The sequence below is a fragment of the Globicephala melas genome, chromosome 5 (genome assembly GCF_963455315.2).
Source record: "Globicephala melas chromosome 5, mGloMel1.2, whole genome shotgun sequence".
NCBI classification, from domain to species: Eukaryota; Metazoa; Chordata; class Mammalia; order Artiodactyla; family Delphinidae; genus Globicephala; species Globicephala melas.
The window spans coordinates 95,001,109-95,028,991 of NC_083318.1; the positions used below are offsets into that span (position 1 = coordinate 95,001,109).

Genomic DNA, 27,883 nt, shown 5'->3' on the forward strand with positions numbered 1-27,883 from the left:
AACTCATAGGCTGTCATAGAATAAAATGCTTTTATATGTAAAGCACCTAGAACAGGGCCAGCCATGAAGTATTATATAAGGGTTAGTTATTATTTCCTTAGTTTCCAAATTCTATTTCTGTTTTTATTCAACCATCTGTTTATGTCTTCATTTCCTTTTCAATGCCCCTTCTTAATTTACACCCTCTGCCTCATTTGGATTTAATAGAATAATTTTGTCACAAAAAATAAAATGTTACCACTTTTAAAAAGTTAAGATGTATGCTTTAAATAGTTCCTATTCTCTGGTATAGTAATTGTTTTTCTAGAACTCTATTTTTTTTAATAATAAAAATACTTAGCAAAATCTATGGATGAAAATATTCATTTTAGCATTATTAATAATAATAGAGGGCTTCCCTGGTGGCGCAGTGGTTGAGAGTCTGCCTGCCGATGCACGGGACACGGCTTCGTGCCCCGGTCCGGGAAGATCCCACATGCCACGGAGCGGCTGGGCCCGTGAGCCATGGCCGCTGAGCCTGCGCGTCCGGAGCCTGTGCTCCGCAACGGGAGAGGCCGCAACAGTGAGAGACCCGCGGAACACAAAAACAAAAAAACCAAAAAATAAAAAAATTAAAGAGTCGGTCACCAAAGATACACTTAGCAGGGTGGACAGAATAAAGAAAGGATATAGTTGGTAGCAAATAGAGTATAACCAGTACAGTATTCTTTTAAAATAAGAAATTATCAATAATTAGCAGATTATAGCAAGGAGAAACAATGTCAGGAAAAATGAGTATAAGATAATGAAGCATTTTTGTAGCAGGTGGATTTTTGGCAACATGATAAGGGCAGAACGGTTTTGTAAAAATAAAGCTTCCTTCTAATCTACTAAATTATTTGAAAGAGGCAACATAAATGACAAAGGAGGATTAGCCAGTGAGCATAATTTATTCAGATTTTGCCATGAATTGTGATAATGCTTTCTTACTGTAGACTATGAAGGATACTTAATTCTCATAGAATAAGAGATATGATAAATAGTCATAGGTAACTTGATAAGATTTAGGAAATTAGACCAGGATTTCGTATTAATTCAGTTAATAGTAAGTTAAGATACATGGTCCAGTGTGTCATATTTTATTTTGTAAATTTTATTATATACTTTATAGAAAGGTACAAGGGAAAAAACCCTGCTAATCTTTGGCCAAAGAAAATTTAGGAGAATTAAACATTAAATGAAACCTAGTAAATAATTGCGCAAACTTATTGCAAAAAAATATAATCATACTTGCTTGTCTTACTCTCAGAGCATTTTCTGCACGCAGCTGGTGTTTTCCAGACTGAGGGTGAACTAGAATTTCAGTATTTCTCTGCCTTTAGGACATGGCCAATAATTATTGGTTCTATATTTCACCCTAAAATGCTCGCAAGCTCTCCCAAGTTCTGGATGGATGTAAGGATCGTAACAAGGGAGCTTCTCGCTGGGTGTTCCCAAACACATTTGCTACTGCCTGGCATCGGCACTTTTTGTCCTCTTCTGCTGCTTTTGGTTACTGTCTGTAAGAAAGGCGCCAAAGCCACCAAAGCTGTCCTGAGTGTGTCAATGCACATGGCATTGAAGAGTTTCTCTGATGTCCCCCCTGTTACCTGGTTCCCATAGACAAGAAGTTCTGTGCTCACAGGTCCCCCAGAGGTCTCAGTGCAATGTCTTTTATATATTTTTCTTTTGCCTCCCTGCCCAGATTCTAACGCTCGTCCTTGGAAGGCAGCATGTAGAAACAGGGCCCTGAAGAACACATCCAGAATTGCCTTCCCTTCACACTGGTCCTGTGCCCTTCAGATGCTCTCACCTCCCTTAGGATGAACTGCTCCTCAGAGCCATGCAAAACACACTGCAGGTCCTTTGTCCATCCAACACGTGTCTGGATCTTAGGGTGAACACCACTTGGGTTAAGTGGAACCCTCCCGTAACATAGCCACTACTTCCTGAATCCGTTATGTGTGCTGTGTAAATGGTGAATTGTGGTAACCCTGCAGAAATCCCAACCCTCACGGTCAGCCATGGAAGGGGTTGGGCCTTTTCCTATAGTGGAGCCTTGAGCACTAGGGTGTCTTACTCTCCCTAATCTTCTGTAGCCCTGCCCCGGAGAGGGTTCAGGAGAGCGATGCATTCTTGTATCTTCTTGAAGAATCACATGTTTTCTGCCAGTTATAATGGTTCAAACTAATGAAAGATAAGCAATTACCAGTACATATCTTAGAACCTAAATTATGACAGTTGAGAAGAAATTTTATTCAGTATAAAATTTCCATTCTTATCTCTATGCCCAGCCATTATTATTTTCCTTTGATTTTTGGAGAAATCTATTTATTTTTCTAAATACAATCTATTTTCCCTGATGGGTCAGAAATGCTAATTACTCCCACCCCTTGGGTCCCCGCATATCCCTTTGACCTGTTGTGTTTTTGTTTTTGTTTTTTGCTTGGGTTAGAGCTCTGTCATCTGTCCCAGAGGAGCCAGAAAAGCATCTATTATTTATCCATTAAAAATTAACCCTTATCAATTATCCATAGTTATTTAGCATACATTCACAAGGTGTCACTGAAGCTGAGGAACTGCAGTGGAGAATCAAGTGCCACAAAAATGTTGTCATTCCTATTTTCAGATGGAAAAACTGAGGCACTGGGTGGGAACACAGCTTGCTGGGGTTGGCCATGCCACGAAAACCTGAACTGAACCTCTGGCTTCTTGATTGTTAAAGCCCGCTCCACTCTGAGCCTCTTTTCTTCCCATGCCATCCCCTATTCCCTCCAACAACACCACTGTTCTACCTCTTCCACCTGATAACCATGGGAAGAAGAAAAAGGCTAACCCAGTAGCAACAACAGCAAAACTGTTAGACGGAATAAAATAATTTAGACCAAGATGAGATGCTGCTGTACATGGGTGAATACTGGAGTATTTGATTCAATATTTTTCAGATAAAAATAACTAAGAAATAATTACTTAATCTTAATACGAAGATTATTAACTCCTTATTAGTCCCTAATCAGACCTCGGAAAGGAACTCAGCCTCTGTCTGACCTAATTTCAAAGAAAGGACCTGAAAGGAGTGCAACAACAAAATGTCAAGTTCACTTCTAAGTCAACAAAACAATAAAGCCACACAGCACAGAAGGGAGGACGAGAGTCACATCCTTTTAATCCTTACTGCTTCCTCTCATGAGTTTGCACACTCTTCTATAAAAATAAAACCTCTTCCTGAGAATTGCTTTGTTGCTATTGTTACTTTTCTCAGATTTATAACATTAAAAATATGCATTGCCATGTTTTAGATAAATATTTCAAACAAGTTTTACCTCTGCGTGCATTAGAGATAAAGAAAAACTAACTCCAATTAGTGTTTTGTTGGTGCTTGTGATTTCCACCCTTGGCTTTGAAGAAAAAAATAATGTATAGGTGCTTACATGTTATTTACTTTCTTCCACACACTCTGATATTACCTGGCCATTTTCTAATGTAAAACATTGGCATGAAAAATATTGAGTCAGGGCTTCCCTGGTGGCGCAGTGGTTGGGAATCCGCCTGCCAATGCAGGGGACGCGGGTTCGTGCCCCGGTCCGGGAGGATCCCACATGCCGCGGAGCGGCTGGGCCCGTGAGCCATGGCCACTGAGCCTGCGCGTCCAGAGCCTGTGTTCCACAACGGGAGAGGCCGCAACAGTGAGAGGCCCGCGTACCGAAAGAAAAAGAAAACTGAGTCATAGGTGTATGTATGTATAAACACCAGAGTTTCAGGGTGGCAGTGAAGCAGGAGGCAGGCGGTGGTGGTGGGGGGTGATGGTCAAATGCACTGACTGGGTTGTTAGGCTCGAACACTACTTGTGTGGCCTTGGGCAACTCACTAAGTTTTCGGAGCCTCAGTTTCTTTATCTTTAATTAAGCAAGCTACTACATGCTTAGCACAATGTCCGGCAAGAAATATGTGTGTGATACATGTATACTGCTGGTTACAAACATAGACTCTGGAGTCAGGCATCCTGGATTCAAATCCCAACTCAACTATGCACTAATTGGGCAAGTTACTGAACTTCTCAGTACCTCTGTTCCTTCATCTGTAACCAGAAATTTGAGTATCACAGAGAGGGTTTATACATCTAACTTTTCAAACTCTGAGATTCCATGATTAAGGCTTTGCTACTAATTCTGGTAGAGAGCTGCCAATTCATGCATCTTCACTAGAATAACTAGAGTCCCATGATTTTAATTAGGTCTTTGTTGGTTTAGAAAATAAAGACATTCACTGGTGATAGCTCAAGAAAACAGGAGTTGTTGTAGGGATATATATGGTAGATACGGATCTCACAAGAAGGTAGGGAGAGGAACAGTGATACCGCAGGCTTGACAGAAATAGGAACTGAGGCAGCATTTGCTATCTTCCTCTCAGAGGCGGGTAGCTCTCTTTCTTCTTCATGATATTTCTGCTTTCCAAGGCATCCTCACTCCATTCTATTCTTGAAACTGACTGGCTTCATGTGACTCTACTCAGGCATCATTTCTGCTTGCTAATAACCCCAGCTTGCCTTTCAAGGCTTCTCTAGCCTTGAATCTATGCCATGACCTTACAGCTTGAGTTCTCCCACCTAAATGTTTCAGCCCTTCATTTTCCCAATTCCAGTTCTGTGAGAAGGATGACTGGCCCAGCTTCTCTTTTCAAGCCGGATCACTGGCTACAGTATGAACAGATTTTCCTTGAGTCAGATGGTTTCCACTGATCCAAATAGCTGGGGCTTGTGGAATTTTATTTATGTGGGAGAGGAAAGTTTCCAACAGCAGCAGATGTAGGCAGGGCAGGAAGTTAGTGATATTTCTAGTATCTCCACTGAGTGATGGAGGTCATGGAGTTTGTACCTAGAAATTTGGGAATCCACTTAAGTTTATACTCTGTATTAGGAAGAGACCTATTCAGAAGGTTCTGGTTTGGGACTAACGATGGAAATATGAATTTTGCTCCAGGATGTGTTCTAGGGCCTTGCTACTCAAAGTGTGGTCCACGGACTAGCAGCCTCAGTATCACTTAGGAGCCAACAGATTTCTAACAAGAAATCAGAATCTCAGGCTCTACCTCAGACCTACTAAATTAGAATCTACATATTAATAAGATTCTCAGATGATTTGTATTCACATTAAAGTTTGAGAAGTGTGGCTCTAGGATGAATTGGTTTAGTGTAGGCCTTCTAAAAGTAACCAAAGGCTTTTACTAAGAAACTTCCAGTAGTGCTGTAGTCATGTGAGAACCAAGTGCTATGTTGTCAGAATTTTGTGAGTTGGTTGATTTGATGTATGACAGCTTGAAATCACCTATTCTGGGAATGTTTACACCATGGAGATTGGCAAATACTATAAATTTGTGTCTTTTGTACTGGAAGGCTGGTTGTCAAACATTTACCAGCATTCCACTGGACAGTTCTAAACCTCCTAATTCAATCTGGAATTAAAACAATCTCCTAGGGTTTGTTGGACAGAGAAACACCCATATATGGAAAGGACAAGACAAAATGAGTTTCAATTCTTCACCAAACTTTCAATCTTCTAAGAAATTATTATTCTAGATGGTGATTTCTTTATTAAAACAATAATCTGAGTATAAAGTAAGCACAAGGAGGGAAGGGAACCTAGGAGCTGGTAATACTTAAAATCCAGATAGGTAGACAGGCAGACATTGAAAATTCTCCAGCTGACAGCTGGACAGTTTTGGAGCTGAAATCCAGATGTGGAATAGCAGTTTCTGTATAAAGGAGAAAATAAGAGTGGGTAGAGTCTGGTCCTAGAGACATATCCCATGGGGAAATTCATGCTTTTATTGCTTATATTATATCAAGTATAAAATTGTTAAATAAAACGACTCCTCCCCAAGTTAATGATAGGTATGGATGTAAATGTTTCGTGATATTACATAGGAAGTGGATTTTAAAGTGTGGTCTCTAGACTAGTATATAAGCATCACCCAGGAACCTATTATAAATGCAAATTAATGAGCCCTGCCCCAGGCCAACTGGATCAGAAACTCTGGGGGGTAGAGCACAGCAATCTGAGTTTTAACAAGTCTTCTGGGCGATTCTGTTGCACACTAATGAAGTAGGAAATGTCACAGAGTTCCGTTTTTTGTCCAGAGTACTCATTTTCAACTTGAACTACAAATGGGAAGAGACTCTTCTTGCAAAGGAGTTTCCAGCTCAATTGGAAGACAGTTGAGAAAGGCAGAGAACACAGATCAAGAGAACTATAAGGTTGGGCAAATATTGAGAAACTTTTCCCAAGGAAATCAGCCAAGCAGGCAGCTGGCATGATGCCAAGACTCCTGGAGAGTAAAAACCTTCCTAGAAATCAATTGGGAAAAGTTGCTTTAAAGTGAACTTTGAGGAAGTACATAAGCACAGCCTAAAGACTTTCTGAAAATACTAATGAGTTCTCATATAAAGAAGGTGACATCCTAGCACATATAGGAACAAGAATAGCATGTATCATATTAAGAATTAAGCAGATATTGGAAGAAAGGTTACTAGAACAGCGTATTCATTTTACCTCTCTGGTTAAGAGCTCTCCCTGGTTCCTTAGTAATGACAACATTTAACATTTAATGAGTGTTTACTCTGTGCCAGGTATGGTAGTAAGTACCTCAGTAAATTATCTCACAGGTGAGGAAACTAAGGCCCAGAAAGGTATAGTAACTTGCCCCTAGTCACACAACTAGTAAGTGATGATACTGGGATTCAAACCTGGGAAGTTTTGCTCCAGAGCACCACTGTTTAACTAAAACGCTCTACTGCTTCTCTTTAATGAGAACCTCATTGTGTGTTAAATATTTAGAGGCTTGGAGTTCCCATCTCAGAGTGTGCGTTTTTGTGGTTTTTACAAGTTTCAAGCTAAATAACCTCTTTATATATTATTATATATAGATAACTGGACTCTGGACCCCACCTGACTAATGCTATCAAGTTCTGGTGCCCAAAGTGGACAATCAGGTAAGCTGCACCTCTACAGGACATTGCTTCAATAAAGCTACTACTACAAGCACATTAAATGTTACTCTAAATCCTAATATCGGATGTTTAAATTCTCTTACTATAACAGGAGACATAAAGAAGCACACACATGGGGGCCAACTGATCCCAACTACGAAAAGGAAGGGATGTAGAGTCTAAGGACCAGAATCTCTAATCCGAATGTTTGGTTTTTGTCTGAGATAAATTAAGTGAAGTTGCTCTAATTCTGGCATTTACCCTTACATGAAATTCATTTTTAAGTATCATGAGAGCAACGGCTCTTTTATTCACCATATCTGTGCATAGCCAAGCACACTGCTTGACACATGGCAGGCACTCATGTATTTGTGAAAGGAAGGGAGGAAGGGTAAGGAGGGAGACAGGAAAGAAAGTTATAAAGGTAGATTCCGTTTTTTCTAATTTTTTTTTGTATAACAGCCATAAATGGGTGTGGAACTTTTGAAGTAACTGCTTAGGTGTTGGCAAGGCAGGCAAATAAATTAGAAATCTTATACTTCATGTAGATGAGTACAGTATACAAATACAAAATAAAGCATTTATGAAAATCCTACTTTGATCCAGTCCTATGGGCAGCTTCATAGAAGCAAATTTGCAAGCTTGCCATTCTAATCGAGTCAATAATTCATGTGTGCATATAATATTCACTTATTCAACAAATATTTGTTGAGAGCCTCCTATGTGCCAGGCAGGTAGTATGTGCTGAGTTTACAAAAATGAGTAAGACATGATTTCTGTTCCCAAGAGCTCAGATGATTCGTTGAGAAAAACAGATAACGTGGTGATGGTCACACAACTCTATAAATATACTAAAACTCATTGAACTGTACAATTTAGACTGGTGAATTCTATGGTATGTGAATTATAACTCAATAAAATTGTATAAAACAAACAGATAAACAAAAACAGGTGTAAGCCTTGTACAAAACCGGGAAGAGGTGGCCATAAATCAGCCTGGGAAAGGAAGAGGGAGGCTTCATTAGTGAATAAACCCTGAGTTGAAGTCTTAAATTAAAAAAAAAAAAAGTTACCGAGGTGATACGGTACAGGATGTTCCAGAGGGGACAGAGTGAACAAAGGCCTGGAGGTGAGAAACCGTGTGTGTGAATGGGGTTGAATGGGGGTGGGCTGCGGGCAGAGGGTTGAGGCCAGGGAGGTAGGCGGAGGCCAGAAGCGAGCTCGAGGTAGACACGCGAGGGTTTTATATTAAACTGGGAAGTCATATAATTCGTGATCAGATTTGTTTTAGATAAACTACACCGACAGTTGTGACGTAATGGAAAGGATACTGATTTTTTTTCTCTCCCCCCCGCCCCCGCCCCCGCCCCGGTCAGAATAACCTGTGCGTAGGTCTTAGATCTGCCATTTTAAAACTAGAAGTGTTATATAAATTTGTCAAGTTTTATTATTCAGTTGATCCTAATGGCACAGTTTGTCAGCAGCGGGAAAATGTAGAACTGCTTAATGTTCAGATTAACTGAAAACCACGCTGATCTTCCGATGAGTTCAAAAGAGTTTGTTAGTGAGTGGGACACGTCCCTTGGGTGGTAGTGGACAGCCTGGTTAATTTTTAAAAGTCTTTACGAGGCTGGAAACGTGGCGGTGGAAGCTGGTGAGATTATTCAGATTTTCTGTTTTTCATGCTCTCCTGGGTACTCTCACAATTTAAAATGATCGTTCTGAGTACACTTGCAGAATCAAAAAGAAAGAAATAAAAAGGAATAAAATAGTTGGAGCATCGCCAACAGGACCGTACTTTCCAGGAAGGGCACGTTTCCCTGAAGATGGTTGAACTGTCGAACCGGAACCAGGAAACACTGGGCTCTGCACAGCACGCAGGACTAACGGGAACACAGCCACGGGGCACCCGCGCGGCGCGCCCTCCCGCGCCAGCTCGAAGGCTTACTTTGGTCCCACCTCCTTTCCTCTTGCTCCTTCGAATCCCTTCCCCCTCCGCCGTTTCCGGATAGGAACACTTTGTAAATTCTTTCCAAGTTGAAGCGTGGGACCAATTTCGTCAACACAATCCGGAATGGTCAACATGGCGGCGGCTGTAAGATGCCTCGGTAGAGGTAAAGCGAGGGGTCGTCTGGGCTTGCTGGGAAAATAGCTCTGGCGCCGGGTCTTCTGTGGCTGCACAGTGCAAGCCGGACTCTCCTAGGTGCGGGTCTGCACTGGGGGCTCGATAAGCCTCTACTCTTTCTGGACTCTTAAGTTCTCTAGAGGGTCGTTGCTACTTAAAAACGACCTTATCAGAGGTTTCACTCCTTTCTGGAGCTGTCCACCCTAGGACGGGAGTGGGAGGGGGTATACATTGACACCCTTCCAGCCACCCGTAGGGACCGAGGCAGAGACTTGGCTCTGTCTCCGATGCTGGGGATGTGGGCTGCGGGGGGAAAGGAGTTTGATACGTGAAGAGAGATCTGGAATGGAAAAGGTGGTATATTTTAGTGGCTTACAACCATAAACTTAGACTACTTGGTGCTTTCGGAGAACATCGTTGCAGGCAGTTCCAATTCTTAAACTTCCAGATGTTGTCCAGTTTGGATTAACGTTTATCATTTGGAGGCTAGTTCTGTGATATTTCTTGCTAGCAACCCTTCTCAGCAGTTAATAAGGTCTAATTTGTTGGCTAGGATGACAACCCTTTTTGGGTACAATACTTAAAATTTTTTTATTTTGTGTTTTTGAAGTACAGTGATACGTATTGTTATTTAACTATGGTGGATTTTTGGGTGGAGGCAGCAGCCAGGAACACCCCCATTTTACAGAGGAAGAAACTGATTCTCTTAAGTATGTCGCCAAGTTCATATAACCAAGTGGCAGAGGAAGACTGAAGCTTAACTCCTAGACCAGTGATTAATTGATTTTTTTTTTTTTTAACAGCATCATAGTCTTCTCTTTGAGCTTCGTAACAGGAAAGCTCAGTGTAGAGACCAGCATTCCCTATTTGGGATAGTTGTTGCTTAAAAGATAGGGGTGACAAGAGATCACAACAGACCTTGATAACTGCTAAGTGAGCAAACTAAAAAGTATATCTTTACTGAAAAGAGATTAATGGCACTATCTTCATGTATGACAGAAATAACATTATGTTAGACAAACTAAAGGAACCAAAAGGAGAATCAAAGGTTATCATTCTCTCCTTGCCACATTTTCTTCTCATGGCTCTCAGGATGTCTCACTCTCTTAATTTTCTTTTTATCTCACTTGTCACTTCTCACATTACTTTGCTGGTTCCTCCTCTTCTTCTCAATTTCTTACCTTGGAATGTCTCAGAATCAAGGATTCCATCCTTCATCCTCATGTCTGTTATATCTAAATTCACTCTTTTAGTGATCTCATCCAAGTTTTGTGGCTTTGACTGTTGTCTGTATCTTAATGGTTCTCAAAATTATCTACAATCAGGACCTCTCTCCTGAACTTTAGATTCTTAAACTCATCTCTCTATTCTAGATCTCCACTTGTATATCTAATCAGCAACCTAACACTTGTGTAAAATCAAACTGATGGTCATCGCCTGGAGTCTTCCCCATCTCATTTGACGGTTACTGCATCCTTTCAATTGCTCAGACCAGAACCTCAGAATATCTTTGACTCCCTCTCTTTTTCTCACACATCACATTAAATGGTTGACAAATCCTTTCTGCTTTACCCTCAAAATAAATCCAGAATCTGACTTCTTCTCACTACTTCACTGCAACTACCTTCCAAGCCACTACCATCCCTCACCTAGATTTCTCTGCAGTGTACTCTCAACAAGTAGTCTGGTCCTTTAAGAACTTAAATCATGTTACTCCTATGCTCAAAACTCTGCAAAACCTCCCCATTTTTCTAAATCTAAAGTCCTTAGAATGGCCTACAGCTGTGCTGTCTATTTTGTTTTCCACAATTGAACACTTCAAATGTGGCTAATCCAACCTGAGTGTATTAAATACACATTAGATTTTGAGGACTTAGTACCAGAAAAAGTAAAATATCTCAATTTTTTTACATTGATAACACGTTGGAATGATATATTTGGGGGTATTAGCTGTAATAAAATGTTAACTTTTATTATTAATTAATTTCCCTGATTTCTGTTTCACCTTTTTTCTAATGTGGCTATTAGAAAATTTAAAGTTATGCATGTGGCTTATATTATACTTCCATTGGACAGCACTGGCCTAGGGTCTTCCATATCATTTTGTGCCTACCTTCTTCCACCTCCATTCACCCAGCTTACCACTCTGAGTTCTTCTCCAGCTGCCCTCCTTCTCACTCACTGTGCTGTAGCACATTGGCTGCTTTGTTCCTGAAACACACCAAGAACATTCCTTTGTTGGGAGAACTTTTTCTCCCAAGTGGAGTGGGCCTGGAACACTTTCTCTACATATTTGCATGACCGACTTTCTCATTTCTTTCAAGCCTTTGCTCAAATGTCACTTTTTTTTTTTTTCTTTTGCGGTATGCGGGCCTCTCACTGTTGTGGCCTCGCACAGGCTCCGGATGCGCAGGCTCAGCGGCCATGGCTCACGGGCCCAGCTGCTCCGCAGCATGTGGGATCTTCCCAGACCGGGGCACGAACCCGTGTCCCCTGCATCGGCAGGCGGACTCTCAACCACTGCGCCACCAGGGAAGCCCCAAATGTCACCTTTTTAAAAGGGCCTACCTTAACCTTCCTATTTAAAACTGCAACCCACTTTCCCCTTGATTCTCAATTCCTTTTACCCAGTGGGTTTCCTCTTACCAGTACCATTTTATGTTTGTTAGTATTGTCCATCCCTAGTAGGATGTAAGCTCCGTGAGGACAGGGATTTTATTTGTTTTGTTCACTAAATACTTAAAGCAGTGCTAGCACATGTTTCGTTGGCATAATCGTTGTTTAATAAATAAATGAGTGAATGAATACATGGATCTTCAACAAAATGCCACCCCTCTTCCATGTGTTGTAATGAATATTAAAGTAATTTGAATCCAGTTTTTGCTCTCATTAGTTGACATTTCCTTCTTTCATTCAACAGATGTTTATCATGTCTTCATTTGCCAAACACTGTGTTTTGTGTTAGGAACAGAATAGTGAACAAGTTATATACACTCCTTGGCCATGCATGGTACTTATCATCTATTGAAGAGCGGTCATTCATTGTATAATTACTTTTTTAATTACAGTTGTCCTGAGTGCTGTGAAGGAAAAGTACAGGTTGTTATAAGAGTGTATATGAGAGACCTTAATCTATTCTGAGTCTTCAGGGAAGTCTTTTCTGAAGGAGTAGCTTAAGCAGAGTCCCTGAAAGATCATTGGATAGTTACAAATTAACTATTGGACGGGGGAGTGGGAAGTAGTAGGGGAGAATGTCACAGATGGAGGGAAGATTATATTTGAAAATCTGAAGGTTGTAAAAACCACGGTGTGTTCAAGAAACTGAAAGGATGCCAGTGTATTTGAAGTGTGGCAAGCATGAGAGAGAATGGTGTTAGATGAAGCCCGCTAAATAGGTTAGAAGCAGCTCATGGAGGACCTTTTTAAGAATTTACTTTATTCAGAGAGCAAGGTGAAGCCATCCAAGTGTTGTAAGGGTATGACGAGATTTCGTTTTTAAATCATCCCTCTTATTAGTAGGTGGAAAAGAAATGGAAAGGGCCGAGAGTAGAAGAATAGTTTGGAGTCTGTTGCAGCATTCCATGTAGTAGATGATGGTGGCCTGGACTACAGTGCTTATGGTGGGAAGGCAAAGGCTACATAGATAAGATCTCCTGGGGAAAGTGAGGATTATAGAGTTAGGTTGAGAAACCCTGGGGAACTCTAACCTTTCAGTATCATGTTTAAGAGAATCAGCTAGCAAAGGAGATGGAGTTATTTCCATCTCATTGCCACAGGGTGGGGGTGAGGATAACTTTTGAGAATGAGTGCAGATTCAGTTACGTTCCTAAGTAGTGGAGGAAGTTCTGAGGGCTTCTGTTTTCTCTGAAGTAGCAAGTGAGGTTATTTGCTAAGAGTGAGAGGAGAAGAAATATATTAAAGGAATATAATAAAATACTACAGATAGATAAATTGACTACAGAAGGATTGAAAATACAGATATCATGGCCTAGCAGTGCTATTTAAGTAGTGGTATTTTTGTAGTTTATTTTTTCTTAGTCTATAGCAGTTTGATTTCTGTTGAAAATTTTAATTTCTGGTTGTCATGACTGGGGATTCTAAAAGTAGTGGTTGAGTATTTTATAGCAGGTTGCAATTGATGTATTCAAGAGAATTATTATTTTAAGTATCCTGCCAGGGTTGTGGGGTTCTTGTTTAGTACAATTAGAATTATCTTTTGGAAGTGTTTTCCAAATCTTGAGTGGATAATTGCTCTTCCATCATTTACCATATGTGATTTTTCAAGGTAGCTGGCTTCTTTAAAAATGTGGAAATCTCCTCTTAGACTGTTGCATACCAGCATAGCCACTAAATTTGAGACTCTGGAGGTCAGGAACTGGATCTCATTAGTCTATTTCTCTTCTTTTTCCTAGCCCTTAAAGCCCCGGTTGTGGCTTTTGTGCCGCAGTAATAAACAGGTTTCCTATACTGTCCCAAATGTCGGACCCATATGTTCACAGAATTCACAGTCTTGGTGGTTGTCTTGTACTTCAACTTTGTTTTGGAAGATTAGAATTAGAGATGAAATTGAGTTGTTAGGCATGTGGCTTTGATGACGTTTGAGCTGATGATAAGGAGTAGACCAGGGGAAGATAACGGAGCTGGTGCATCCCTGTCAGATGTAACATTAACTGTAAAGGCCCTGAGTGAGGAATTAACTTGAGGGACTCTAGGGATTCAAGGATCTGAAAGAAGGTTCATAGTGAGCAAGTAAGAGAGTGATATGGAGTGACAGGCAGGGGCCGGCTCACATAGGGCCTGTAAACCACAGTGAGGACTCGGTAGCTCTTCTGCGTGCGCAGTGCCCTGCACTTGGAAGCTTAACTCATGAAATGAATTCATTTGATGTGTAGACAAGTCTTACAGCTTACATGCTATTGGTCTATATAATGAGTGGATTTTAAGATATTAGATTTTAATAGTAATTTTACATGAAAACCTAGTTGTAGAGCGCTAATTTAAAAAGTTGAGTTTAGAGAGTTCCCTGGTTGCCTAGTGGTTAGGATTCTGGGCTTTCACTGCCATGGCCCGGGTTCAGTCCCTGGTCGGGGAACTGACGTCCTGCAAACCACATGGCACAGCCAAAAAAAAACAAAATTGAGTTTAAGCCCAATTAAACAGAAAAGAAAATATAGATGACCAAACATGAAAACATATTCAGCCTAATTCATAAGGAAATTTAAATTAAAACAACTCTGCATACCATCTTTCATCTACTAGGTTGACGAATATCAACGTGTTTGGTAACATACTATGTTGGCATGAGTGTATGGAAACAGGCAACCTTTTCATTGCTGGTTGAAATGTATATGGCACTGTTATTGCAGAGAGCAGTATTTATCAAAATTACAAACGTTCATATCCTTTGACCCAGCAAATTCCCTTCTTGAATTTATCCTATGAATATACTTGTATGTGTGCAAAATGATGTTTGTACAAGGTCATTCACTGCAGCACTGTTTATAATAGCAAAATATTATAAATGAACTAATGGCTGGTCACTGATTATGATACAACCACACAGTGTAGTACTTTTGCAGCTCTGAAGAGATGAAGTCTTTATGAACTGATATGAAATTATTGCTGTAATACATATGTATAAACGTACCTTTGTGAAAGGCATACATGAGATTATATATACACATCTCTTATAAACAATGTGTGTACATCTATATCTAATATATGTGTGAAAATGGGCTCTAATACCTTTACATGAAAAATAAAGGTATAGAACAGTGAGTAGAGTGTGCTACCATTTAATAAAAGAGTAGGGAAATAATATTTCTAGAGAGATGCATAAGAAATTACTAACGTGGGAGGGAAGCTGGGTTTTAGGGGTTGGAGGAAGACTTTACTTTTGTATATTCTTTTGTAAACCTTAAATAAAAACATTTTCCTAGTATTTCTACATACAAAAGATATTTATAACATATAAAGAATAATAACTTAAAATTCTGGATACTTACTAGTAAGCTTAAAAAAACAAAGAACATTATCAATACCTTCAAAGGCCTAAGTGCTTTTGTCTTATTTGATCTGTTTCTTCCCCAGAGGTAAGGCACTTTTCCTGAATTTCTATTTTATCACTCCATTGTTTTTCTGTATAGTTTTTTTTTTTTTTTTTGGCGGCATTGGGTCTTCGTTGCTGTGAGCAGGCTTTCTCTAGTTGTGGTGAGCAGGGGCTACTCTTTGTTGCAGTGCGTGGGCTTCTCATTGTGGTGGCTTTCTTGTTGTGGAGCATGGGCTCTAGGTGCATGGGCTTCAGTAGTTGTGGTGCGTGGGCTCAGTAGTTGTGCTTCGGTTCAGTAGTTTTGGTGCATGGGCTTAGTTGCTCCACAGCATGTGGGATCTTCCCAGACCAGGGCTCGAACCCATGTCCCTGTGTTGGCAGGAGGATTCTTAACCACTGTGCCACCAGGGGAGTCCCCTTCTGTATAGTTTTAACACACGCACACACACACGCGCGCGCGCGCACACACACACACACACACACACACACACACACACATACTCCTAAATACAATATTGATTACTTATGCATGTTTTTGAATTGAAATAATCCCAAATGAATTCTTTTGCCAGTGACATTTTTGCTCAAATTATGTTTGAAAGATCCATCTATATATATGGTATATAGTTTATTCATTTTTACAGTCCTGTAGCTTTCCATTATAGGAATATACCACAAATTATTTATCCATCCTACTGTAGATACACACTTGGGTTCTTTTCTTCAGTTTTGCCATTTCAACGATGTGATGATCATTCTTGTCTCTTAGTACACGTGTGCAGGAGTTCCTCTAGGGTACATGCCCAGTAGAATTGCTGCATCATTGAGGTGTGCATGCCCATCCTCTTTGGGTAATGCCTTATTGTTTTCCAAAATGGTATTCCAATTCATACTCTTAACTGCTATGTGTAAAATTTATCCTTATGTGATATTTTCAGCTATACAGGACTTTTAAAAAAGTTTTGCCAATTTGCTACATGTAAAACAGTGCTACTTAAATTATCTCATCTACAAACTGTTACCTGTCCAAAATAAGATCAAAGCACTCTTCATTGAGAAAGTCTTGTGGAAAAAAATTTTGTCAGCTGCACTAAATAATATACTTACTTAGTGATGTGTTTGATTTACATGCTGGGTTAATTTTAATTTGGTAACAGATAGGCTGTAACACGCTCACAGACCACTCTTTAAGTAGCACCGTAAAATGATATGTTACTGTGGTTGAAATTAACATTTACCTGATTACTAATAAGACTGTACTTTTTTTTTTTTTTTTTTTTTGCGGTACGCGGGCCTCTCACTGTTGTGGCCTCTCCCGTTGCAGAGCACAGGCTCCAGACGCGCAGGCTCAGCGGCCATGGCTCACGGGCCCAGCCGCTCCGCAGCATGTGGGATCTTCCTGGACCGGGGCACAAACCCATGTCCCCTGCATCGGCAGGCGGACTCTCAACCACTGTGCCACCAGGGAAGCCCAAGACTGTACTTTTTTTATATGTTTATGCATCATTTGTATTTCATTTTCAGTTAGAAGTCTATTCATCTCTTTTGTTTATTTTTCAATTGGGTTGATCTTATATATTCTGGATATTAATCCTTAGTCCAGTATGTATGTTACTATTATAATCTCCCAGTTTTTGGCTTGTCTTTTCACTTTCTTTAAAGTATCTTGGTGTTCTTAACACTAATGTAGTCACTTTTCGGTTACTGCTTTTGGATTTTGTTTGTGAAATTGTTCCCTTCTCAGAGGTCATAAAGATATTTTCCTACATTCTGAAATCCTTTAAGTTTTGCCATTCACATGTAAGTCCTTAGTCCGTCTAGATTTGATTGATTGCATGTGTGTGTGTGTGTGTGGTGTGAAATAGGGATCTAAATATACTCTTTTCCCTGTTGATAATCACTTGTCTTAGCACCACTTATTGAATTCTTTGCACAGTGATTTGCAATAACATCTCTGTCATATTTCAGTATCCATATGTACATGGGCTTGTTGCTGGGCTGTTTATTGTTTCATTAGTCTATTTTTCTTGTGCCAATACCAAAGTGTCTTAATTACCATAGCTTTATAACAAGTCTTGACCTCTGGTAAGACAGTACCCTCCACTTTCTTATCCTTCAGAAGTACCTTGGGCAACTTGAATGTATTATCTATACAAGAAAAAAAAGACTAAAATTTAAATTAAAAATTCAGGATACGTATTTGTAATCTATAATAATAGAGCTAACATACTTTGAGCCTGAACTAGACTAAGTTAAAAATAAATTAGGACAGAATTCTTCAATTAGATATGTCTACTTGACTTTAGTTTCAAGAAGTACAGTTTCCATTTTTACACTTTTTAAAGATTGTGGTTAACTCACAAATATTGAATATTTTTGTTTTAGAAAACACTGAGAATGTAAAAACTGTGTATGTAGTGATTAATATTTTACATGTTTGTTTTCTTTCAAGTCTTGATACATCAGCAAAGGCATAGTCTTTCCAAGATGGCTTCTCAGACATCTCTTTATCCTTGTTCTGTGTACGTTCTGGTGCCCAACAGACATTTTGCTGCTGCTACAAGGTAAGTTTTTTTGTTTTGTTTTTATTTTTTTAGTTATTTCATCTGCTATCATTTAAATCTTTGATTAAAAAACAATATGCTTGGGGGGCTTTCCTGGTGGCACAGTGTTTGAGGATCTGCCTGCCAGTGCAGGGGACACGGGTTCGAGCCCTGGTCCAGGGAGATCCCACATGCTGCGGAGCAGCTGAGCCCGTGTGTCACAACTACTGAGCCTGAGCTCTAGAGCCCACGTGCCACAACTACTGAAGCCTGCGTGCCTAGAGCCCGTGCGCCGAGGCAGGAGCAGTGGGAGGCCCGCGCACCGCAGCGGGGGGTAGCCCCTGCTCTCTGCAGCTGGAGAGGGCCCGCGAGGCGGCAGGGACCCAACACAGCCAAAAATAAAATAAATAAATTAAAAAAAAAAAGAAATATGCATGTTTTTAAAAAACTGTGAAAATTTATTAGCAGATAATTTTTTCCATGTCTAACAATGAGTTATTCAGTAGCTTGATGAGAATCATAGTATTCGCAATTTTAATTGTGGTTTTAATATTTTAACGTATTGACTTTATGATATACTAAAAAAATAGTTTTTTCATGGCTGATTTTCTGTCAGGATCTGAGACAGGGTAGAGGGGCTTGTGCTTGCTTCTCTCTTCTCTCTTGCCACTCTGAATCTCCTCTCTTCTGCGTGTATGTGCATATACTCATGGTTTGCCAGTGGCATCTCTGACTCTGGTTTTGCTTCTCTCTTGACAATAGGTTCTTTTTCTTGCTTCTTTGTATATCTCAGAATATTTTATTGACTGCTAGATATTTTGTTCGAACAGTTGAGACTAAAGTACATACTATTTATGCCTGGAAATGGGCATGCCTCTTCTGTCACAGTGTTAAGTCAATCCAGTCAAAAGTTGAGCTGGGGTTTGGTTTTGTTACTGCTATGGTTACCACCACCAGCTTCAGATTTCTGTACTGTTACCTTGTGCTTAGGGTGGGGGCTGGGTTGCTGGAAGGTTTTTTTCCTCAGTGTTGCTGTTCCGTGCTCAGTTTTCAACCTTGCCTGTGCAGCTGTGCCTCAGAAGGGGGTCACTCTCCATACTCTTGCTCCTCCCCAAGTAGAAGACTGCTATTGCTTATTACTCAGTGCTTGTCAGGCTGGTGATGGGTGCAGAAGGGATTCTGTGTTTTCCAAGTTCAGCCATTGTCTTAAGTAGGCCCACTGTTGCTGGTCCTTGGGCATGAGGTTTTCTCAGTATTTCTCTCCCTCCCCCCATGGTATGTATCTATTGCAGGTCTTGTGCCGTAGTGCCTGGACCCTTCCATAGCTTTATTGGTAGATGATACTGCACTCAGGACTATTTCCTGCCCCACCCCTGAGGATAAAAGTTTTAGTGTTTTTTCTTCTTTCTAGTGTTTTTTTCTTCTTTTATTTCCGTACATACAGTGGGTGTTTACCTGTGCCCTAGAGGGCTTCAGGGTTACTTGCCTTTCCGGCTGTAGTAGCTGATCTTCTCCATACTGCACCCTTGAAGGAGGCTCCCTAGTCCCCTGGCCTGCTTCCGTCTTTCCCGGGAGCATCTGGTGGAGGTCTGTGGAAAAGGCCCACGCAGTAAGTGTGAACTCCCCTTGTGTCTGGATCTCTCAGGGGGTTTATACGTTAGTGCTAAAAGTTTAGCTGATTTTTTTTCCTTCCTGCTTGCCTTCCTCTTATTCTCTGCTACAGGTGAGACCCTCCTGGCTGTATGCATATGGAGTGGGGTTGTGGGGAGATTTCAGACCTGTTTGGTTGCCCTACGATCTCAGCTCTGTGATGCATTCAAGAAAAGTTGTGATTTTATCTGACTCTGTCATTGTTAATGCTCTTTCCAGCTTTTATTTGTATTGACAGGCTTTATTCTGTCAGTTTTTACATTTTAGGTATAAGCAGAACTTCTGCATTTATTTTATTTTATTTATTTATTTATTTATTTATTTGGTTGCTTGGGGTCTTAGTTGTGGCAGGTGGGCTCATTAGTTGTGGCACTTGAACTTTTAGTTGCAGCATGTGTGTGGGATCTAGTTCCCTGATCAGGGGTTAAACCTGGGCCCCCTGCATTGGGAGCGTGGAGTCCTATTCACTGCGCCACCAGGAAGTCCCTGCATTTAAGTTTAATGAATAAACCAGCATCAAAGGTGGGTGTTTGTGATTTTATTTATGTGATTACACTGAGAAGTAAGAATTCCAAACATTGGCATTCCATTAATAGTTATATGCCCTAGGCATTTTCTCTTTAGTTCTGTTCAGTTCAGTTTAGTTTGACTGAGGTTGTGTACCCTCCTACCTCCACCCCAATTCCTCAAAGTAAAGGCTTCTTCAGCCTTAAAAGGACTTGGATCTCTGGGGTCACAGATCTTCAAGGATCTTGAAGTGAGCTTTATTATAGCACTGATTTTTTTCTTATCTTGTTTTATTTGGGTATGACCGTGGAATTATTTTTTCCTTTCATTCTCTTGGACGTAGGAGACAGGTGAAGCAGGGAGAAAGTTATTACCTGAAAACAGTCTCTTATTACTCATTTAATCTGTGTGGTTTAGTTACCCAGGTAACTACAGCTAAATTCTGTTCTCTCTAATTCAGACTGCCAGGTGTTTCTCCCTCGCCTTCCCCAAAACCTTTCTAATATGATTATTTTATTCTCTGAGAATAATAGTATTTAAGTTCTCCTGATAGGGCCTTACATAATTGCATGAACAACAGAGTTCTTCTGGATGTGATTCTTATGAATAAAGGCAGACAATTTTTGGAGTGTCATGGAAAACAACAGGTGGTGGGTTTATAAAATTAATTATTATTGACAGATTTTATTCAATTGCAGTTTTTTATTAATTTTGGAAGACAGTATTTTCCTTAAAGTCCTATTTGCTCTGTGTTATAATGATGTACTTTATTTTTCTTTTTACTAAAATAGTGTTCTGTTTGTAACTTAATATTTTCACTGAACCGTCTCAAATATTTTGTGAAACAAGGTCTAAAGTATAAATAAGTAAACTGCTGTATATCCCAACCCAGTCTCATTATGTATCAGACTTATATTGGATTTTGCAAATATTTATTACTTTAAAAATCATATTTTAGCCTCTGGGGACTTCATATTACTAATTGCAAATTAAATGGACAGGTTCAGTCATGGTTAAAAATATAGTGGTGAAATCAGCATTTACATAAAGTAAATCTGGAGGTTACAGTTACAATATTTATTCCTTTGTTAATCTTAGAGAGTTTATTACTAAAACAGGCTCTCTAGGCTCCTTCTTCTATTGGCCTCACCGCTCTTTTACTAAATATAAAATGTGATTTCTCCAGTTTGGAAGGTTTCAGGATTTTGTGGTGTACTCCCAAATACCATTGGGGCATGTCGCATCATCCACCCAGGCACCTACTTAGACTTGTCAGCAGTCCAGTGGTAGGACACCTGTGTCCCATTAAAAATGAGCACTGTAATTATCTGCTATTTGGTCAAATTGCTTATTAGTTGGGAGGATACTCTTATTAGCTATGGTAATAAGGATTCATCCAGTGCTATAAGTGACAGTGGAATTATATGTTGGATTGGTTTTTGAGGTTCTTTTTTAAAATATCATTTTACTGTCATCCATTTCTTTTGCATAAATTTTCTAGGACCCCATATTGGTTTTCTGTTGCTGCTGTAACAAATTACCACAAACCTTGTGGCTTAAAACAACTCAAGTTTATTATCTTGCAGTTCTGTAGGTCAGAATTCTGACATGGATCTCACTGGACTAAAATCAAGGAGTCATCAGAGCTTCGTTCCTTTCTGGAGGCTCTAGGGGAGAATCTGTTTCCTTGCATTCCCAGGTCGAGAGGCTACCCATATTCCTTGGCTCATGGCTCCCCCTTCCTCTGTCTTCAAAGCTAGGAATGGCATATTGAGTCCCTTTCATGCTCAGATTTCTCCTGTCTCTTCCCATCTCTATCAGATGCGGATGAGAAAGGGGAAAGTTTCTCTGCTTTCAAGGACTGTGTGATTTGGGCCCACCTGGGTAGTCCAGGATAATCTCCCCATCTCAAGTTCTTTAACCTTAATCCCATCTGCAGAGTCCTTTTTGCCAGGTAGAGACAGACATCTTTGGGAAGCCATTATTGTGTCTACCTTAGAACCCAGACATCTTTCTAAAATATTATTTCACTAATTTAAAACTTTTATGGTTAAAAGATTAAAGGTGTGACTTGAATGAATGCTGAGAAAATATATCATCTCTAGCTCTGACTTCTTAACTTCAAACTCTTACCTGTAATTTTCTGTTGAACATATTTTCTTAGTTTGGAAGCATCTTGTTAGCATTTGCTATGTAACAAACTCCTTTATAATTAATTATCATTGCCCACACATCTCCGGGTGGGCTGAGCTAAGCTAGGTTTGGATGGGTGTCTCTGATGACCTTGGCTGGGCTTGCTGTGCCTCCATGAGTCCGCTGCAGGTCAGCTGAGAATTGTCCAATCTAAGGGCTCTGTGGGGCAGCTGTGTTTCACACTTCTCGCCTCCTCCCACCTTGGGCTACCCCGGTCCTGTTCTTATGAAAATGGCAGAAATACAAACTTACAAGTGGAAACAGATGAAGCCTCTTACGCCTTAAGCTTAGAGCATAGAAACTGTCACTTTTGCTTTATTCTATTGGTCTACTAGTCACATGACCAAATCAAGGCACTGAGAAATATACTCCACCCTTTTAATTGGGAGGAACTGCAGAGTCACTTAGCAGAGGGACTTGAATAGAGAGAGGGGGTAAGGAATTGGGGCCAGTGATGCAACTAACCCCACACTCAAACTCTGTTTACCCAAACTGAACTCATCTCTGTGACTACCTTCCTCATAAGAAACCTGTTTTGCTTTCTTTATTTCTGGTTTTAGTTAATGATACTACTCTAGTCACCCAAGCCAGAACCCTACGAAGTATTCTAGAGTCTTCTCTTTCCCCTTTCCCTCTCTTCAATATTTACCTTGTAAAATATCTCTGTAATCTGTCCAGCCTATTACCATCACTGCTCTGGTTCAGGCTGTCATACCTCCTTAAGAAGAGAGGGAGCGAGTTGTCTCTTAATTGTCTCCAATCTAGCTTCCGTCAAATCCATCCCTTATATTGCAGCCAGAATACTCTACCTGGAATACAGATCCCACTCCTGTTCAGTGGCTTCTCATTGCTTCTAGAGGAGGCTCTCTGTGATCTAGATCTGCCAGCCTCATGTGCTGCTGTTTCCTGACTTTTGCTTTACCTTTAGTTCAGGAGTCAGCAAAATATGGCCAGTGGGCCAAAAAATCTGGCCTGCCATCTATTTTTGTACAGTTCATGAGCTGAGAATGTTTTTCACATTTTTAAGTGATTGGGAAAAAAAGGGAAAAAAGGAACAGTATTTTGTGACACATGAAAATTATAAAATTTAAACCAGTGTTCATAAATAAAGTTTTATTGGAACGGAGATACACTCATTCATTTTTTAATTGGCTGTGGCTGCTTTCACATTACAATGGCAGAGTTGAGTCATTGAGACAAGAGACCGTAAAATACTTGTTCTCTGATCCCTTACAGAAAAAGTTTACCAACCCCTGCTCTAGTCAGCTAGAACTTATAATAGCTCCCCTTATGTACCATTCTGTTTATCATGCCTCAGTACTTTTATTACATTGTTTCTTTGCCTGGATAACTCTATAGCTTTATTGCTATATAATTTACGTACCAAACAATTCACCCATATAAAGTGTACAATTCAGTGGTCTTTGGTATATTCACAGCATTGTGCAACCGTCACCACAGTCAGTTTTAGAACACGTTCATTATCTTCCCGCAAAACCTTATGCCCATTAGCAGTCGCTCCCCATTTCCTTAACCCTCTCCCCTGGCCCTAGACAACCACCAAATCTACTTTCAGTTTCTATAGATGTGCCCATTCTTGATATTTACTATAAATGGAACCATACAACATGTGGTGCTTTTGTGACTGGCTTCTTTCACTTGGCATAATGTGTTTAAGGTTTATACAAATTATAGCATGTATCAGTGCTTCATTTCCTTTCATTGCCTATTAATATTCTGCTGTATGAATATACCACATTTTGTGTATCCATTCATCAGTTGATGGACATCTGGGTTGTTTTACTTTTTGACTCTTTTGAGTAATGCTGCTATGAATATTTGTGTACAAGTGTTTGTGTGGTCATATATTTTCATTTCTCTTGGGTATATATCTGGGCTAATTCTTCCTTATCCTTCAGGAATTGATTTTGGGGTCATCTCTTTCAGAACTCTTCCCTTCCTCCTAGGCAGGGTTAATGTCTTTTCCCTATGGCCCTGATAACATTCTCAAAGTATTTACCACATCATATTGAAATTATCTCTTTGCATGTCTGTCTCCTCTAAGTTTCTGGAGAGCAACATCAATGCCTTATCCAACTTTGTATCAATTGCAAACAGTTCAAAAGTTCACTTAATATTTGTTGCACTAGAAAAACTATAAAATAATCTATGCTTTTGAATTAAAATAAACTTTATCTTTTGTCTTTTTTTGGTCTAATGTACATTGCCTTTTTTTTTTTTTTTTTTTTTTGCGGTATGTGGGGTTCTCACTGTTGTGGCCTCTCCCATTGTGGAGCACAGGCTCCGGATGCGCAGGCTCAGCGGCCATGGCTCACGGGCCCAGCCGCTCCGCGGCATGTGGGATCTTCGCGGACCGGGGTTACGAACCCATGTCCCCTGCATCGGCAGGTGGACTCTCAACCACTGCGCCACCAGGGAAGCCCCATTGCCTTTTTTTTTAAGTCTGTTGGACTACATATTGAGATAACTGATCTTGAATTTTTTTTTTTAAGGCCTGCAAAGAAAACAAAAAAAGGTGCCAAAGAAAAAGCATCGGATGAGAAAAAAGATGAGATAGAAAAAATAAAGTCATATCCCTTTATGGAAGGTGAACCTGAAGATGATGTCTACCTAAAACGCTTATATCCAAGGCAGATATATGAGGTTGAGAAAGCTATTCACTTACTTAAGAAATTTCAAGTTCTGGACTTTACTAATCCAAAGCAAGGTGTCTATCTTGATTTGACACTGGATATGACACTGGGGAAGAAGGTATGTAGACTCAATTAAAATTTATTTGTGAACAGTGGTTGAAAGAATTGCCGTTTCTTCATTTAAGCAATTTTTGTCTCCTGTAATAATTTTTAGAAAATCTTGTGCTCTTTCTGAACTTTAGGTTGAAAAATATGTTTGTTTGTCTTAATTTTCCAAATATAAGATAAAATGTTGAATGTACTCTGCAGAGTTGATGAACATATATCTCCTCTTCATCTGAAAGTCACTGGTATAAATTTCAATAAAAGTAGTGTTAAAATTAATTGAGGTATTGCTGTAACTTTGAAAAATGACTTAGGCTGCCTGGGTATGTTGTTCCTTCTCTGTAAATGAGGACTTTGGATTAGCTTAGTAGCCTTCAGATGTGTTCCTTAGAATCCTAAAGTTGAGAGTAAGTTTGGGTGGAGTTCCAAGCCCCTTACTCTCATCTCAGCCAGAACCTTTCTACTTTGTCTGTTTATATATTGCAGTTCCATGGAAGACTTGTTTATAAAATTCTGAAAGTGGGAAAAACACTAGATTAGATTTGAGGTCCATTACAGCTCTAAATTTTATAAGCTTCTCACTTAAGTCTGAGTTTTTTGGAGATGATATTTTAATTTTTACTCCGAGAATGTCTTTTTTGGGTCCATCTAGAAGGTATATAGTTTTGAATACAATTTAACAACCTCAACGACAACAATTCATTGAGCACGTAGAAGGAGGCAGTACAGCATAGTGCTTAAGAGCATAGGCTCTGGAGTCGGGTTACAGTACAGGCCAGAATCCTGGCATCACCAGTTACCTGCTCTTTAAGCTTCTGGTTTAACCTCTCTAAATCTCAGTTTTTTCCTCTCTTTATAAAGGGGGATAAAATGCTTATTAGTTCATTTGGTTATAGTGAGGATTAAATGAGATGATAGTGAAGGATTTGGTAAGAGTTTAATAATAACGATCAACATTTACTGGAAACTTTCTGTGTACCAGCCACAGTGCTAAATGCTTTGCATGCATTTGCTCATTTAATTCTATAATAATCTCAGAAGAGGAAGCTGAGACACAGAAAGTGAAGTAACTTGCTCAAGGTCACAGAGTAGGGGGTGGAGTTAGGATTTGAACCAAAGTCTGTCTCATTTCTTAGTTCTTATTTATTATAGTTCATACCAGCCCTGTTGTAATTTTATTTTATACCATAGTGTTACTGTTCTTTTATTTTAAATTGTTGTACTGTCCAAGATAATCACTTTCTCAGTCAACCATTAATGTAGTTTATAATGAAGTCTTGTATGACCACAGGTTTCATTTCATAAATGGAAGCCGCTTGTAAACTAATAACATTGGAAGGGTACAGTTGTTTTCCTGAGACATTTTTTGTTATTGATAGAGTGCTTGTAAAACAAGCCAGCATTCCCCCAGGGGATGCTATTGTGATTGCTTGCCATTGAAAAATTTACTGAAGTAAGTTGTGACATGTTAATGGCAAAGGAATGCCAGTCAGTAAAACTGAGTTGCATGTCTGATACAAAGTGTGCTTAAGAGTTTGTGCCTTCTTGTCTGAAAAGAAATTCTCAGGAGGTTATTTCTATGCAAAGCTTTTCTAAAAATATAATCTTTCAATCAGTTTAATTAGGGAGCAACTCCTTTTCTCTTTCTTCCAGACCTTAAGGCCGCACCAAAACTATGGGCCTAGAACTTGTTTCCCTGCGACGTCTTCCTAGGAGATCTGAGCCATAGGCCTAGACAGGTCCTTGACCCAATGACTGAACATATTAGTTCTGAGGCCCTGTAGAAACTCCACCTGTATTAGGGCGCCTCACATGCATTCCATTATTTATTTGGGATTTTCCAACTGGCTTCCCAAATATATCTGAAAGTGGTGGGTGGTCCAGGTAATTTCAAAATAGACCCACTCAGAAGAGCCTTTCAGGTTTGGCAATCAATCTTGGATTTCAAGTTAATATCATCTGATTTACCTGATTGTTTAGAGCCAGTGATGGAAATTAGGGGTGACCTACTGAACAGATCAGCTGGATATTGTTCAATATGCATAGCTATATACATGTCCTGCTTGATGCTATTAAAAAAATTACATGTTCTTTTGAATTTAATTCAGGGCAGCAAACATTTATTGGCATCCATCATGTGGAAAGCATTGTACTAGGTGCTGGGGAAGATATGGATTGTGCAAACTCATCTGTTAATATGTGAGAGACTGTGATGAATGATGAAGAGATAGAAGCCAAGTGCCGTGGAAGTATGGAGCTGGGGAGAGAGATTTAGATTTTTATTAGGATTTCTTACAAAAGAAATATAATCTCTTATGCCTTAAAGTGTAACCAGTGAATATTTCAGATATAGAAAAGCTGAATGAATTTTTCATAATTGATTTTCCATTGTTGTGTATTTAGAAAAAAGTGGAGCCATTTGCCAGTGTTCTTAGTTTGCCATACCCATTTGTTTCAGAGACCAGTAAAGTTGCTGTATTTACAGGGGTGAGTAACCTTTGTCAACTTTTTATATCGTCTAATTTTTTTTACATATCACATTAGTCAATGATTAGAATAACTGAATGAGGGCTTCCCTGGTGGCACAGTGGTTGAGAGTCCACCTGCCGATGCAGGGGACACGGGTTCGTGCCCCGGTCCAGGAAGATCCCACATGCCGCGGAGCGGCTGGGCCCGTGAGCCATGGCCGCTGAGCCTGCGCGTCTGGAGCCTGTGGGAGAGCCGTAATGGGAGAGGCCACAACGTGAGAGGCCCACATACCGCAAAAAAAAAAAAAAAAAAAAAGAATAACTGAATGAGTAGAGTTAGAGGAAACCTTAGCATTCCTCTAGACTTATTTTCCCCACATGACGCTCAAAGCAATTAGATGACTTATTTGAGGTTGGTCCTTCTGATTAGCTTGAGAAAGAGCTAAGCCACAATGTTAACTTCATCATTATTCATCTACCATATTATGTTTCTCACAAGAAACTGAAGAGAAGTATAGAATTTATCCTACTAGCTGCTGCTTCCTACTGAAGCTCTTCAAACAAGAATAACATTGACATTAAAGCA

General features: G+C 39.8%; 1 protein-coding gene across 6 annotated transcripts in view; it reads left to right on the forward strand.

Annotated features, from left to right (window-relative positions):
• Positions 1–27,883, forward strand: part of MRPL1 (mitochondrial ribosomal protein L1) — a 93,217-nt gene that overhangs the window by 24,869 nt on the left and 40,465 nt on the right. For 2 of the 6 annotated variants that reach the window (XM_060299522.2, XM_030877944.3), the window contains 4 exons: positions 6,941–7,006; positions 17,630–17,741; positions 24,584–24,842; positions 27,233–27,316. In XM_060299522.2, the coding sequence (XP_060155505.1) occupies positions 6,970–7,006; positions 17,630–17,741; positions 24,584–24,842; positions 27,233–27,316 (492 nt within the window). In that variant the 5' untranslated portion in view covers positions 6,941–6,969. Of the gene's footprint in view, positions 1–6,940; positions 7,007–8,877; positions 9,207–17,629; positions 17,742–24,583; positions 24,843–27,232; positions 27,317–27,883 lie in introns of those variants that run through there. The other 4 variants (XM_070045584.1, XM_060299523.2, XM_030877941.3 and 1 more) reach the window with 3 other exon arrangements.